General features: G+C 39.7%; 1 protein-coding gene across 1 annotated transcript in view; it reads right to left on the bottom strand.

Moving 5' to 3' along the window:
* Nucleotides 1–15000, bottom strand: part of LOC137992268 (chromodomain-helicase-DNA-binding protein 1-like) — a 42139-nt gene that overhangs the window by 4156 nt on the left and 22983 nt on the right. The window contains exons 15-31 of the mRNA XM_068837506.1: nucleotides 14506–14658; nucleotides 14037–14108; nucleotides 13610–13759; nucleotides 12973–13124; nucleotides 12254–12350; nucleotides 11499–11594; nucleotides 9427–9621; nucleotides 8985–9187; nucleotides 8852–8893; nucleotides 8539–8681; nucleotides 8045–8171; nucleotides 7330–7480; nucleotides 6688–6804; nucleotides 4265–4528; nucleotides 2643–2822; nucleotides 1921–2019; nucleotides 1163–1242 (exon numbers count right to left, since the gene is read on the bottom strand). Coding sequence (XP_068693607.1) covers nucleotides 1163–1242; nucleotides 1921–2019; nucleotides 2643–2822; nucleotides 4265–4528; nucleotides 6688–6804; nucleotides 7330–7480; nucleotides 8045–8171; nucleotides 8539–8681; nucleotides 8852–8893; nucleotides 8985–9187; nucleotides 9427–9621; nucleotides 11499–11594; nucleotides 12254–12350; nucleotides 12973–13124; nucleotides 13610–13759; nucleotides 14037–14108; nucleotides 14506–14658 — 2321 coding nt within the window. The remainder of the gene's footprint in view (nucleotides 1–1162; nucleotides 1243–1920; nucleotides 2020–2642; nucleotides 2823–4264; nucleotides 4529–6687; nucleotides 6805–7329; nucleotides 7481–8044; nucleotides 8172–8538; nucleotides 8682–8851; nucleotides 8894–8984; nucleotides 9188–9426; nucleotides 9622–11498; nucleotides 11595–12253; nucleotides 12351–12972; nucleotides 13125–13609; nucleotides 13760–14036; nucleotides 14109–14505; nucleotides 14659–15000) is intronic.

The raw sequence follows: 15000 nt of genomic DNA, 5'->3' as shown, positions 1-15000 counted from the left end.
TCCAAACTTAAAAAAAAAGTGGCCAATTTTTTTTTCAAGTTTGAATCCATTTCCATCTTCTCCATCCATGGATGCAAATAATAAAGAATAGCTTCAGTGCACTTCAATTGTTATTGGCAACAAAACTACACCATTATTTTTTAGTCTGTAGTGTTTTGAAGTTTGACTGAAATAGCGTGACACTGCCCCTTTAACGTTTCCCAGTTTTTTTTTTTTTTAAACAAGGGTTGAGAGCCGGAGCTTAGGGCTTATATTCCTTAACCGAGAAGACTTGCAAATCCAACCATTTGCGGGTGTAAGTAAAAAGGCAGCACTTTCTCCTCAGCCATTTTAAGATCCAGAGTGTTGGTCCGGCCGGAGTTGAACTCACGACCTCCCGCATGGCAGCCCGGTGCTCAACCAACTGAGCCACCGGCGCGCGGTGAGTATTTTTAAATACAGGATCAAACAACCGCGTCCCCAGGGTCCCCCTTTTCTTTTGGTCAGCACCAAGAACACGGAATCTGGCGACGCAAATTTCCCTTTCGTAAACGGTCGTTGCCATTTGAAACGGTCGTCGATATTTCTCAGAACGGTCGTTGCCATTTGAAACGGTCGATGCCATTTATAACCGTCGACTACACACTTCACTTCAAAGAAAATTAAAAGAAACAAACTAAGAAAAAATATTAACAAAAATTAAGACAAAAAAGGAAAAACACTGAAAAACATTTATAAAAGAAAAACTGGAGGAAAAAAAGAGTCCGAAAATTTCAAGACTCCAACTCGGGTTGTTAGCCCTTACCCTAACTCATATGACCAGCGAGACAACTCCCAGTAACCGCAACCTTTTGAGTTCTTAGACCTAATGAGTGTAATTCAGAGCTAAAAAAATGGCATCGACCGTTTCAAATGGCAACGACCGTTCTGAGAAATGGCAACGACCGTTTACGAAAGGGAAATAAGCTCTGGCGACTTCCAATTTATGCGCAGTCGTAGTGAAGGTCCAGTTTTGTAACCGTAGACAACTGCTGACTTCCTGCCTTGGAAGTGGCCACAGTCCATGTTCTTGATGCTCACGAAAAGAAAAGCGGACTATGGGGACGAGATAGAGTCTCAAATTATTAAATGTCAGGTGATTGTTAGTCCGGCGGAATTAAAAAAAAAAAGAAAGGCTTAATACTTTCTCCAGAGAGTTTCAACTTCGCTGTCTTTATAATGAGACGAGATTGCCATGATGTGGTCTCCAATCTTTAGCAGGCACTGAAAAAACATCAACGATAACGATCATTCAGGGTGATTACTTTAATGGCTATTCGGTTAACGTTTTATGTTGTTTCCTAGCGAAACAAAGTAACCAATAACGCATAAACTTGCGCGCAATAGGTCAAAAAAATATCCAACATAGCAACCTGACAGAAAGCCTCTTTCCGTTCTTCGCCAAAAACTGGGGGAGATTGACAACTACCACACCCTAAAAATCGGCGCACATTCTTTCGATTAGCAAAAACGACGAATTAATTCTACAGTGCAACAAAAGCTGCTGCTGTTAGTTTATTGTCACCGTTCAACTGGAGAAACAATGCATTGGAACTGGGGCATATGGCCATCCTCGTTCTCAGGGTCTCTCTTCTCGGCCTCCTTTGTCATTGAGGAGAGAGACCCTGGTTGGGGCTAGTCATGTGGCTCTCCTCGACAAACATTTTCCCACTGGGCAAAAGCCACAACTGGGCTTGTCCCAAAATGGTTCTATTTTAATACTCTGCTTTTTATTTAAACTAGCTTAAACGTTATGCTAAAAAAAGTGAACCTCACAACTCAAAAAGTATATATATTTTTTACTGTGCGCGAGGTAAGAAGGACTAGACTAAATTAATGCAAATACTGTAGTATATTTTAAGCTTCCTTTCTATCCGAGAGTACTCCTTGATGATATCATACCTGCCGTGTTTGTGCCACTTGATCGTTCTCATTCATATTTTGTTCCGGACTTTCAAGCATTTTCAGCGCTCGCTTGACGGGACGCATCTTTTCTTTACACTAATATGCAAACGAAATCGGACATAAAAGGGTTGGTTTAGAAAAGTTTAAGCGTAAATAGAACATAAAGTACTAACTAATTGTATGGCAGCGGGCGGATGGACAAATGGAAAACAGAGGCCTAGTCAATAATAGACCTCCGTAACATTGGTCGGATTTTCTACCTATTGACATACTAGAAATCCTCTGAAGCTAAGTCGTTAATACAGGTTCTTCAAAAACTCAACCCCATTAGCTATTTCCTTTATATCGATACAACCTCCTCCTCATTAAGATGAGGTGTTTTATCAGATATAAAGTCATTGCAGGTGACATAGCTTGTTTTCCTTGTATGCTATTAAATGTTCTCCTCTCAATTTGAACCTTTGTTCGGACTCCCGAGGTACACGCTTTTACGGAATCTTTTATGTAAATCATGTTGTAATGCTATCGAGTTTCTCTATACATAAGAAAAGAAGTGAGGTTTATATCAAAACAAGGTCAACTCCAGCCTCGCTTTTATTCAAAGGCCTGGTAACTGAACACAGAACTGTGAAATGGTCTATTACAGGTGTGTGCATACGCTAAGAATTAAGATTCCTCAATACAGAGAACCTCCGTTTCAATCCTCACTTTGCACGTACCTCATCAAAGGTAGCCTTATCCATGTCTGCCAGTGCATACGAGCCTCTTGGTTTATCATCATCTCCGGCGATGTCGTCCCTTGTAGGAGAGGATTGCGGCTTTTCGTGTGCTGGCGCCTCTTTCACCTCCTGTTTTTTCTCTGTAGGTGTTTCTTTCTTCTCTTTCTTTTGGCGTTTGGGCTAAAAAAAGATTATCGCATCATCAGTGGCAAACCAAGTTGAAAATCGGAGAGCTCAAAGCACGACAATTGCACTATCTTGCGGCACAAGCGTTGGCTTGCATTTTCAATGTTTTGGACGTGCGAAAAATGGGACGAGACAAAACGTGGGGATGGGGGGGGGGGGGGGCGAAAGGGAAGAAACCCTTACCCTCCATTTCTTCAACTCCCCCTCCCCCCTCCTTTCTGTCTCCCTCCACTTTTCACGGGGTCAGAACATCGAAATCTTGCATCTTGCATGTATGACCTAGTAAAAACTACCTTCCCACTCCGCTTCCGTGCCTTACGATCCAGTGGCCGTGTTTTCGCGACAGCCGTTGTCTCGCTTAAGCTTCCTAAAAGTGGTTTGTTTGCAGACCTTCTCGCCCATGCCGGCTATGTTTGTTTATCGCGGCACACAGTAATCGAAGAAGAGCCTGGGCTCGTATATTGTGATTGGCTTGTTCTCCGCTTCTGCTCCGACAATCTTGTTTTCACTGAATCGTGCGCGGAGTCGGAAGAAAATGGAACCGTTCTGATTCTTCCGACTCCGCGATTCCCTCTACCTTACATCTCCGCTTACTACTCCAATTTTTGATTTTCATTAGATCATAAGCACTCTTACGACTCTGATTACGACTCCGACTCCGATTCCGTCGCTAGTGTAAACCAGCCTTTAACGACGACGTTCTCGTTGCCGTTGCTACAGCTTCGTAATAGGAAGCTTAAGCATGCACATTTTTGACACGCGGACGGCAACCGGAAGTCAGCCGTTTACCCTTTTAGCTTGTCGTCAAAACCACGTTTACATTGCCAAGTATATTTTCTCCATTAGAGATGATCAGTATAAAAATCTGGGAGACACCACTGTCCTGGCACGCGAAATGTTCTCTTCCGGTTGCCGTCCGCGTCTTAAAAGCGCGCGTGCTTAAGCTCTCTAATTATTATCAACAAGCGCGGCCAAATGACAAACTGCCCTCTGTAAAACGCGCCTTTTTGCGGGCCAAACGGGAAGTGCCCGGGCTGAAAATTCTTTTGCCACCCTGATTCTGATTGGCTGCAAAGATGTCAAACAACTTCGCTCGGCCAACGAGATCCTGAGGATACCATTTCAATGCCAGAGTTGGCGCGAGTTTTTGCGGATGATTTCTTTTGCTCTTTTCTTTCCCCCCTCAATTTTTGCTCTTGTTTAGCTGATCGTATCCGTAGCAACAACTTTCCATACCATAGTTTCATGCCACATCTCTGTTGCAATTTTTTTTCTTATCAAATAAATTTGTAAGATTTGGCCCTGAGTAGCATTTGGCCTCGTAGCATCATTTACCCTCCAAAAGTCATGTAATTGTCCTATCAAAAGTTCAAAAAAAAGGACCAAGAATTTAAAAAACCCCGTTTGAGCGCCATTTTTGACAGTAAATAACTGACCTTGTCTCCTTCCTCTTTTCCATTTTCTTTCTTTCTGGGGATCTTCCTTTTTTTCTTCCCATCTGTTGCAATCTGCCCTTCATGACTTGTGTCACCCGTGGCTCCATCCTCTGTATTTTCTGCCCCTTCAGGAGGGGACAGCATTACTTCCTTAGGCGAGGGTGCTGCGCTGTTGTTGAGCGATTCCACGTCCGAGGGAGCTTTGGCTTTTTTAGTGTCTTTCTTTTTTAGCTGACGTATCTTGGATTTCAGCATTTGCGACGACTAAAAACAAGACGATACCGAAACGTCATGTAAATACGTAGCTAAGTAGCTAAATAAGGGAGTCGAGATGACGCAGTTGTGAGAGCACTCACGTACCACCCTATGCGGAACGGGTTCGATTCCCAGATTTGTCGTCACCTGTGGGTTGAGTTTGTTGGGTAAGGGTATCAAGGCTACAGACCACTCTGCTTCGTGAGGTTTTTCTCCGGGTACTCTGGCTTTCGCCACTCCTCAAAAACCAACCTTCGATTTGATTTCTTTATCGTGTCCCGAATCAATGGCAGCAGGGCTGGCGCACCAATGTGGCCCGGGTTCGATTCCCAGACTCGGCGTCATATGTGGGTTGAGTTTGTTGGTTCTCTACTCTGCACCGAGAGTTTTTTTTTTTCTCTGGGAACTCCGGTTTTCCCCTCTCCTCACAAACCAACATTTGATTTGACTTGCGTTGATTTGTGCCCCAGCGCTAAAAAACTAGTTCGGTATTACTATTAGTATTATAATTATTATTATTATTATTATTATTATTGATGATGAAAATGATGATGATTATTATTATTGGCAGTAAATTCATAGTGCTTTAGAGGCGTTATTAAGGGTATCAATGAAGTGGTGAGTGATTGCTTCGGGTTTTTTAGTTATTATTACTATTGTTATTATTGATAGAGCGGTTTTCAATTGAATGTCGAAAGTAATTAGCGAATTGCTTTGGTTTATGATTACTTCACTCAGTAATTGGTTCACAATTTTCGCGCCATTTTTTCAACCAATCAGAAGTGAAACTAAAACCAATCGAGGCTTGCGCGTGCACATTTTCCCGCGCTTTGTGTCGGCTGTGTGTAATTACTTCCGAGTTTTTATTGGTTTACCGTATTGTCTCCGTCCTTTTTGATTGGTCAAAGTAATTACTTTGGTTTTGGTTTTACGACACTCGATTGAAACTCGCTCTATTATATTATTATTATTATTATTATTATTATTATTATTATTATTATTATTATTGTTGCTGCCCCAGAGCTTAAAACAGATGACACTTGAATGAAGTTCGTTGTTTTTTAGCTGACACGATTTTGAGGACATCACAGGTTTTCCCAGTTTCAAAACTTTGTGTCTTCTTATTTTGAATGTTTATTTCCAAATTTGATTCCTCCTTTTTGATCCCAAGAACTTGCTCTAATGTCGAGAAAACCCAAACGTTTTGGTTAAATTGTGGAGATTGCTACAACAGACTTCTCGAAGGCAAGTCAATTACTGTATGAAATTTAAACGTAAGCAAAAAGGCTGCTGTCCTTTAAAATACAGCTCACAGTGCGAGGACACTTCACTGGTTCAACTAAAAACAGTTGATGTAGAAGATAACCCACTTTTACTGAAAAGCAAGACGACGTATTCTGCCGTACCGTCCTTTAAATCTCATGGTGTGCTCAATTGACTGACTCAATCACCAAGACATACATGTATGATACACTTCTGGCTACCTTTATATGTGTTAACATAAAGCCTCATTTTCTGAAGTCCGCACATTGAAGTGCCCCTGTGATAAAAAAAAATCACTTCCTTTTTTTCATCAGATTTTGAAAGTGTTTTCTTAACATCTGACTGGCAAAATTATGAGCTTTGATTTTTAACCAAACACCGTTTACTTTGAGTGTAAGTTTTGGATTTCACGGTCCGCCATTACTCGCGTTCAAAACTGACCGATTGGACCTCAGAGGGTTGGATCCAGGGAAAAGTGATGTCAAAGGCTCACTTGCGTAAAATTCCAGCGTGTGACTTCAGCTTATTATAAATGTAAAACGCGAATTTTAAAGTCTGAAAGCCCAAACCTCCCGTGCTGCATATTAATTTTGCGGCGTACAAACGCATTGCATTCTTAAAATATTGAACCTTTGATGTCATTTTCTCCTCGAACCAGCTCTCTAAAGAACTTAAAGTTAGTAATGGCGGACCATTCAATAGGAAAATTCCAGTTATGTTTGGTTCACATAGTTTTGAAATCAAGAGAAAAATAAGAATAATTTTTTTGGTCACAGGGGCACTTTAAGGTAAGGCCCTTAGTGTAGAAAAAAGGGGGTCACAGGGGCACTTTAAGGTAAGGCCCTTAGTGTAGGAAAAAGGGGGTGAAGTTAGCGAAATGGTCGATTTTAAAATGCAGGAAATACCTTTCTCAGTTGCTCTGCCTTATCTTCCAAAGCAGCCTGTTTCAACAATTTGATCAGGTATTCCACTCTAGTCTGCAAATGTTTGTCTTGTGGTTTCAAGTTACCAGGAGGAAGGATCTTCAAAAAAGAAAGAGTGATGCTTTGAACTAAGTAAAAGATTTCAAGTGGAACGACAATGCAATACAGTGTAAGTTGTTCCACTGGCAGAGGCTCTTCAGTTGGGGAGAATTAGAAGATATAAAACGACGCAAATATTAACCACACCATAGTTAGTAGAGGAGACTCCTCTACTTACTATGAACCACACAGGATGATGAAGTAAGCAGTATTTATGCGGACATGGTCAGAACAAAAACTGGAGTTGACGCTGTGACCTTCTATTCCTTGACACGTCAAACATAATAATTGTATATTTACCATTGAACGGTATGTTGTTGGAGAAGTCTGGCTTTATACTTCCCACAAGCCTCCCATAGCCCACTGGTTAAGGATTGGTACTGGCTGATCTGCATTCACTCCTGATACAAGGACTTAGTTTTTCCTCAGAGTGTGCGCTTCACAAATTACTGATAAATTTGTCATTGTTATTCGTACATTGAAGTAAAGCTTATTACCTCATTAATCATCAATAAACAACCTCACCTTGGATGACAACTGAAGGGTTTGGTCCGCTTTAATAGCTTCCCAGCTGCCCAATCCATACTCGAAGATACCAACAAGTAACATGGAATCATCAGGAATATCCCACGGCACCCCCCAATGAACATTCTTGACAGAGGTAACAAGTCGAAATCTAAAGGGTCAAAAATGGAATTGTGATTTTATCCTGGTTAAACTGCTAAATGCATTTCTACCACAATTGCCTGTAATCTCGCAATCTGATTGGCTAAGTTGCCGTTGTCGATAAGAGTCAAGACAACGCTGCTCGCGTCATGCTTGCGTCAAGTTGTCACGCAATGTAATAGCCAATCAGGAACGCTCATTTTGGGAGATAAACCAATCACATTGCGAGCAAGTTATAGACAACGCTTGCTCTTTCTTTGAGTTATGATTTTGGTCACGCTCTGAAATAAAAACTTTCTTTGGCGTTGAATATTGTGGTAAAAAAAAATTGTACAAGTAGACTCACTCGAGTCCACAACATTTTGACCACTGTGATGACGAATATCGTTGTCGATAAGAGTACAGACAACGCTGAACCACTTTCGATTTGTTAAAATTGGCAGATCTTAAATTAATCTTGAATGCAATACACTGTACTCTGTATGTCGCCCACCACATCATCAGTTTGTGAGACTGCACACTCTGGAAAGATTGCAATTTTAAGTACAATCTTTTATTGTAGCTAATCACTCACTTTCTCCTGGCGTCGGAATCTTCAGGCATGGCAGCAGCGACACATTCAAGTTCTTCTTCATGCTTCAAAACTGATGGCGCATTCACCGTCACATTGCTAAGTCTAACTGTTGCTCCACGCTTTTTACCTGTGTCAAATGTAATCCCACAGATTGTGAAGACAATATTTCTCACTCTCTCAACTTAAATAAGTGAAAGTTCCCCATGGGGAAGACCTTTCGTTTAAGCAAGTGATCTTCTTGGAGCATTGGAGTGAAATAATGTCTAAAAATTTCTATGGTTACATGTCAAAAAGAATTCTATGTAAAGAATTATTGCTCAGAACAAATTCAGACCAGAAATGTACACCTTACTGTGTGGTTTATTCTGACCTTAAACGAAGTTCCTTTCCTTTCCTTTTTTTTTTTTTGGCAGGGAATCTAGAGTGTTGCAATTACATTTTTATGCTTGGAAAAAGTATATATAACCTAGTACAGTGTTCACTAGAAAACGTACCATCAAAATTCGGATCTTCCTTGAGCTTTTCCTCGTATTCCCCAACAGCTTTTTCACAACTATTGTGAAGAATATCTGCCAGTCGGCTGAGATCCTCTGGTGATTTGTCTTCAAGTTCAGCATCAGCAGCAATGGCATCAAGCCTGTGATACACCAATGAAATATTTAATGTTCTTTGCTTTCATAACAGCCCAACTCAAGGTATTAGTAAAAAACTTGCAAAAGCCAGTTATTGAGAGCACAAGAAATGATCTACAGAAGTGTCTTTAAGTGTGTGGATATCGATTTAAAAAAAAAATAAGGCTCAGAATACCTTGTTCTTGGTCTTCCAAACTTTTTATAACCTTTGACAAACCTAAGAGAATAGAGAATGTCAAAAATTATTTTTTTGTGAACTTCGCCTAAAGGGAAATGCTTCTAAAGGATGAGCTAGGAGTAGTCATAACCTTCTGATCTCTGCATCATTGAATCCTTCCACATCTTCACGTTTGATTGTACGTGGCCTGCCTCGTTTCCTCTTCGTTTCTTTTCCATCTGTCCCAGAATCATCATCGCTTTCAGACTCAGATTTTTTCTTTCGGCTTCGTCCTTTCTTGGCAAACTTTTCTTCGTGTTCACTGTCACTGTTACCAGCTTTGCCATAATTCATCTGTGAATAAAAGAATATTGAACAAAAACATTTGAAAGAAAATCAAACAACCAAATTTAACCAAAATAACCGGATATGGTTGAGTACCCTGGAGCTTAAGTCTCATCTGTAGTAAGTAAAGACTGAAAGCAAAAGAAAAGGGGCACTAATTGAAACAAATCATTTTCAAAACATGAATGTACAAACTAAATGAGGAAAGAGACAAGGGGAATAGAGCAAAAACTTAATTGGGATTCTACCTTTTTCACAGTTTTCCTGCTTCGTTTTGGCAAGTATAACTCCAGTTGTTTCTTTTGCTCTTCCTCTTCCTCAAGCTTTTGCCGCTCTTTTGCTGGAATGATGTCTGTCCAACTTTTCTCTTCATCTTTTGATTTTATCTCCTGATTGACAATGGCTACATCATCCTCATCTGCATCCAGTGAAATACTTGCAACCTACATGTGGAACCCCAAATAATTAACAATTATTCGCCGAAGGCGAAGTGATTATCGGTGAATATTCACCGAGACGAAGTCGAGGTGAATATTCACCGGTAATCACTGAGCCTGAGGCGAATAATTGTTTTAGCATAAATAAACAGGTGATTATCTCAAAAAAGAGAAAAAAAACATTTCAACGCGAAATCATCTTCACTTTCCGTTTGCAAAACGACTTCTGGCAGCCATTTTGTCCGTCGAGGTGATTATCGGCTGATAATCCGAGATAGCGAGCCAATGAGAGCATGCGATTTTGTATAATCACCTGTGTATTTATACTAATTACTATTACTTATCCTTAAACACAAAGACGCACCGTAAAAGGAGTGGTGCCTTTATAGGCACATGTAAATGATTTATCAATCAACCGTGGACGCAACCGAGCCCTGTGATGATTTGTGCAATAAAAAAGCCCCTTGTGGCAATGTGTCCATAATATGACAAAATGCCATCTGTCATTCTTTTTTTCAATCCCCAGTCCATTTTTCTCATGCTAGAAATACCTTGCAAAGTTTCTGCCTGTGTTGCTTTTTGTTGATCACCATCTTGGATAATTGATCGGTCATGCTTGAACGAGTTCGAACAAAAGCATTGCATGAAGCGACCCCTTTTATAGAGCGTCTTAGTGTTTAACCCATAAATAACATTATTGAGTGATACCCTGTATTAATGATCACTGCACATGTTTCTTTCTGGCAATAGGTTTAGCATTAACATCCCACTGGAAATGAGAATGAAAATGACACTGACTGATTTTCAGTTGTGGCAAGTCACCAAGCATCCAGCTTCTCATCTTTCCCATGGGTTCTTTGCACTAGTTGCTTTTGAAATTTGAGGCACATGACCTAGATAAATGACCTACTGTACAGTATCTCTTTTGGAGTTCTTGTAGCTCAATCAGTTAATGGTGTCACAGTCAGCTTTTCTTTACCTTTGGCTCGTTTGAATTTTGCCTCATTACAACTGCGTTTCATTTTGCATGGGATTTCAATGGGTTTTAAAACTGCCCTTTTCCATGTTTTTTAAGAAAGAAAGTTTCATGTAGGATTTTTTCATATTTATTATTCTTACTTTTTAAGAACAAATAATTTTTATGTTCAAATATTTTTTTATCCCTTATACTTGATTTAGTTTCTTGTACATGTACTATCTGGCTGTTTCTGAAATTACATTTTTCATTTCACACAGAGTTTGTTTTGTTTTGCTTTGCTAATGCCACTGAGAGGTTGAGAGTTTGCTTTGTGAATTTCTCTTCCTTATTTTACACTTTACTAACCCTAACTTTTGGCTATAAATTTTCTGCAACTCAGCATCCACACACACAATAATTATTCCCCACATCTACATGTACCTACTGATTAAAGAATGTTTTTGTTAGTGGAGAGAAACCCCTTCTTGTAAGGAGGATTCTTCTATCAACACCAATTGGGAAACCCACAAAGGTTGCTAGGTTAACTGCTGCCTCATGTACTACTATTAGATAACCACTGATTTTACAGTTGTTCTTTTGACAAGCCCCCATATGGGCTGAATTCACTGATAGGTATGCAAGCATGAACCACACTAAGGGCATGTTCAATTGACCGTATTCCGGAATATAAATACATGGAATAGAAATACATGGAATAGAACTTAGAAATCCTTCATTTTTACGGAGATTCACATTAAAATTATCAAATGCTTGCTAAAAATTAATGCTATTTTAAAGATATCTTTATTTTCTTGTCGCTTCAAAAGTGCCAGACATACCGTTTTAAATCATCACTCCACGTATTCTTATTCCGGAATAGGGTCAATCGAATGCACCCTAAATCTACTCGCTAACAGTGCTATACCTTGAATTGCGAAAGAAGTTCTTCCCCAATGGTCTGTGGATGATCATCTGAATCTCTTGTTTCAGCTCCTCGTAAAATGTCATCAATGTCCATTTCCTAGTTAAGCAAAACAAACTTGAGATAATGGTACAAAAAATTAATGCAATTCCTATTGCATATGCTTGTATGAATCAACTTCAAACGAATAACCAACAGTACGTGTAACTCAAGATCAAGCCACACATGTTCTTGCTTTGGAATACAAGTAACGACGTTATGAAGGGAAATCTCAGATTTGATGATGATGATGATAATGATCATGGAGTCTCTCAGCCACATGGAAATACCAGATTTATCTGTAGGTCACTCAGACAACAATAATCTTTGGCATAGCCTGCATCCTTAGACAAGCATCGAGCCTCTAAGCCCCAGGTAGGGGCTGAGGCTTGCTATTAAATGCAACCAGCTACAGCTGGTGAGGTAGCACACACAGTTCTCACAATAATAATAATAATAATAATAATAATAATAATAATAATAATAATAATAATAATAATAATAATAATAATAATAATAATAATAATAATAATATAATTATTGGATAAGGGAAACTGTGGGGATTCAAGGCAAGCAAGAAGCTTGTAACCATTTCATTAAAATTATTAAAGAGAGATCAATGTGAATTTTCACATATAGCATTCTGCAAGATGAAATTTTTGTAGCAATTCAAATAATTTCAAAGAAAATTCTAAATAAATAAATAAAATTATGCAAACCTGCAACTGAGCATCTCCACCATCACCCTCTTTGAAAAGCTCTTCAGCACCAAATTTTAAGATGGCTGCAAGCTCCTCTTTGTTAAAGGGGTTACCACTGAAAAGGGACAGAAGAATCTGGCTCAGCATTAAGCCTCAAGCCATGTTTGTTTAATGTCCTACGATTTACTCCATCTTTGACTCAAAAACAACCCACTCCATCCATTTAAAGTTGACTTGATGGGGGTAATGTGTCACAAAGACTGCTAAAACCAACTTTGTCAAATGGAGGGGTACACTTGGAAATTAAGGGGTGATGACTGATTGAAAAATTAAAAATTAAAAGGCAATTAAAAGCCAACCCTTCAGTGCTTTCTCTGCTGCACAAATTCGGTTTCCTTCTTTTGCAAACTCGAGGTTTTCAGAACTTCTGAGACCTTAGTAGGCCATCAAAATTAATTTTAATGGACCAATAACATAATATTTCCACTGATCAAATAAGGTCAATAACTAGAATACATATAAGATCCCTGACAATATTCTTATTACTGAGTAGTAGTCACACTGACTCAACTTAACAAGTTTATTTACATCATCAACAAACTTCCTTTTCAGAACATCAATTACCAGGGGATCATCAATGGCATGTTGCTGTAAGTTGTTTTCATCTTCAGCAGCCAGTTTCTTATTATTTTAACAATGTGACCACAACCCGACAAAATAAGAAATTCTGGACTCACGAAGAGGCAGCAGCTGATGTCTTTGACAACACTTTACGACCAGTTGTGTCCATTCTCTGAATGATGAGATGGTCCAGCACCATTTTCCGCTTTGCTCTTTCCAAAATGTCCTCTTCAATGCTCCCCTTGGATACCAGTCGATAAATATTTACCTGTCAAAACAAAACAAGATCAAGCATTTTACTGGGTGTGTGTCCAGTCAGTATGTTGGCCAGAGCTGTGGCTGTGGCCTCGTTCCTCTACCAATTCCTTGAGATCTGGTGCAGTCTTCAATTGGCTACGTTTATTCTCACCCTCCACTATAAGAGCAGCTCAATCTTCGGGAAATCTGGTTTTTCCCTCTGTGCTATTGCAAAAAGAAGACAGCTGCCCCCTATTATAGACCACTAGCAGTTCCTTCACAATGAGCCTAGTCACGCCATCAAGCCAAGCGCTATTGTCGTACTATCCTCTCTTGAAGCTGTTTAGCACTACTGTCATACTAAAAATCGTGGCCTAACTGACTGAGGGGAATGTGAGTAGTCTTAAATACATTAGCGGTAAATACATTAGCCATTCTTTAGCTTAGTCCATTTCTTCTCACTCTATATCTTAAAATTTTTTTAACTTTGACGCTACAATGAACCAACCGTCTAACCTGATTTCTCTGTCCTATTCTGTGAGCACGTGCCTGAGCTTGCAAGTCATTCTGGGGGTTCCAATCCGAGTCGAAAATGATGACAGTATCCGCTGTAGCCAGATTAATTCCCAGGCCTCCAGCACGAGTAGATAAAAGGAAACAGAAATCCTTTGACAAAAAAGCAGGAGAATGAAAATGTCAATATGATTGTACTTGTAAATGTGAGACCATTATATAGCTTAAGGCTTTAAGTGAAATTCGAACTTTGTAGAGTACAAAATATTGCAGTCAATTAGGAACAGTTTATGGCACTGCAGCTGGCTAGTTTATTGGATGAACAGGTCCAAATCACAGGCAAAAAGGTGAGGACAGCATAAATATTGGGGAAACAAGGTCTTTTCTACAAAAGACCGGTGATACTAGTGTCGAGAACTGTGGTACACACCTCAGATCCTTCAGCATTGAAGTGGTCTAAAGCTTGTTTCCGCAAGTCTCCTCTTATGGAACCATCTAACCTCTAACAAAAACAAAGAGTACAACTAGTTACAGAGGTTACAGGGATGGTGCAATTCGGAGAGCACTTGACTGCCACCAATGTGGCCTGGGTTTGATTCCCAGACTCGGCGTTGCATGTGGGTTGAGTTTGTTGGGTTCTCTAAGTACTCTGCACTGGGCGGTTGGTTTGCGTAAATTATTGTTGATTTCAGTTTACAGGGTCCCCAATTAGTGCTTGAGCGCTAGAATTTTCTAGATCCACTTAAATAAAGTTTCTTTCCTTTCCTTCTCTTTTCCCTTTATATATTTGGCAAATGTTAAGTGTGGCACAAATTCACAATGGGCAGCAAGTTATTGGATGACGAGAAAATAGGACAGGAAGCTTTTCGTGGAAACAGCAAGTCCTTCTGATCACTTACTTGAAAGAGGAAATGACGTTGCTGCAGATATTCTGCTAAAATGTCCAGCATTCGCACCATCTGGGAAAAGATCAGAACCCTGTGGCCAGTTTCTTTTAATCGGCACAGCAGCTTATCCAGCAGAAATAGCTTACCACTTCCTCGAATCAGGTTCTGAAAATACAAGCACCAAAATATGACCAATAAAATAACGCCTACAGAATATGCCTGAGCTTTGAAGCTTAACAAAAGAAAAAAAACTTCAATGGTAATAACGTTAACAATATGTAAAATTCTGGAAGAGCCAGCCCTCTCACCAGCTTGGTGATAACAACAGCCACAGTTTTGGTTCCACAGAAGGGTCACAGACAATGGACCATTTTAACAAATATAACCATTTTTGTACTAATTTGCCCTAGAAATTAGAAATATTTGTAGTGAAAAACAATTTGTGGTCAGCAGGGCACAACAAAAGGGCTGTCTGATAGCCCAGCGTTAGACTAAGTGGAAAAACGT

This window comes from Montipora foliosa, chromosome 2 (assembly GCF_036669935.1).
Source record: "Montipora foliosa isolate CH-2021 chromosome 2, ASM3666993v2, whole genome shotgun sequence".
Taxonomy (NCBI): Eukaryota; Metazoa; Cnidaria; class Anthozoa; order Scleractinia; family Acroporidae; genus Montipora; species Montipora foliosa.
This window is presented reverse-complemented; position numbering and strand designations above follow the sequence as displayed.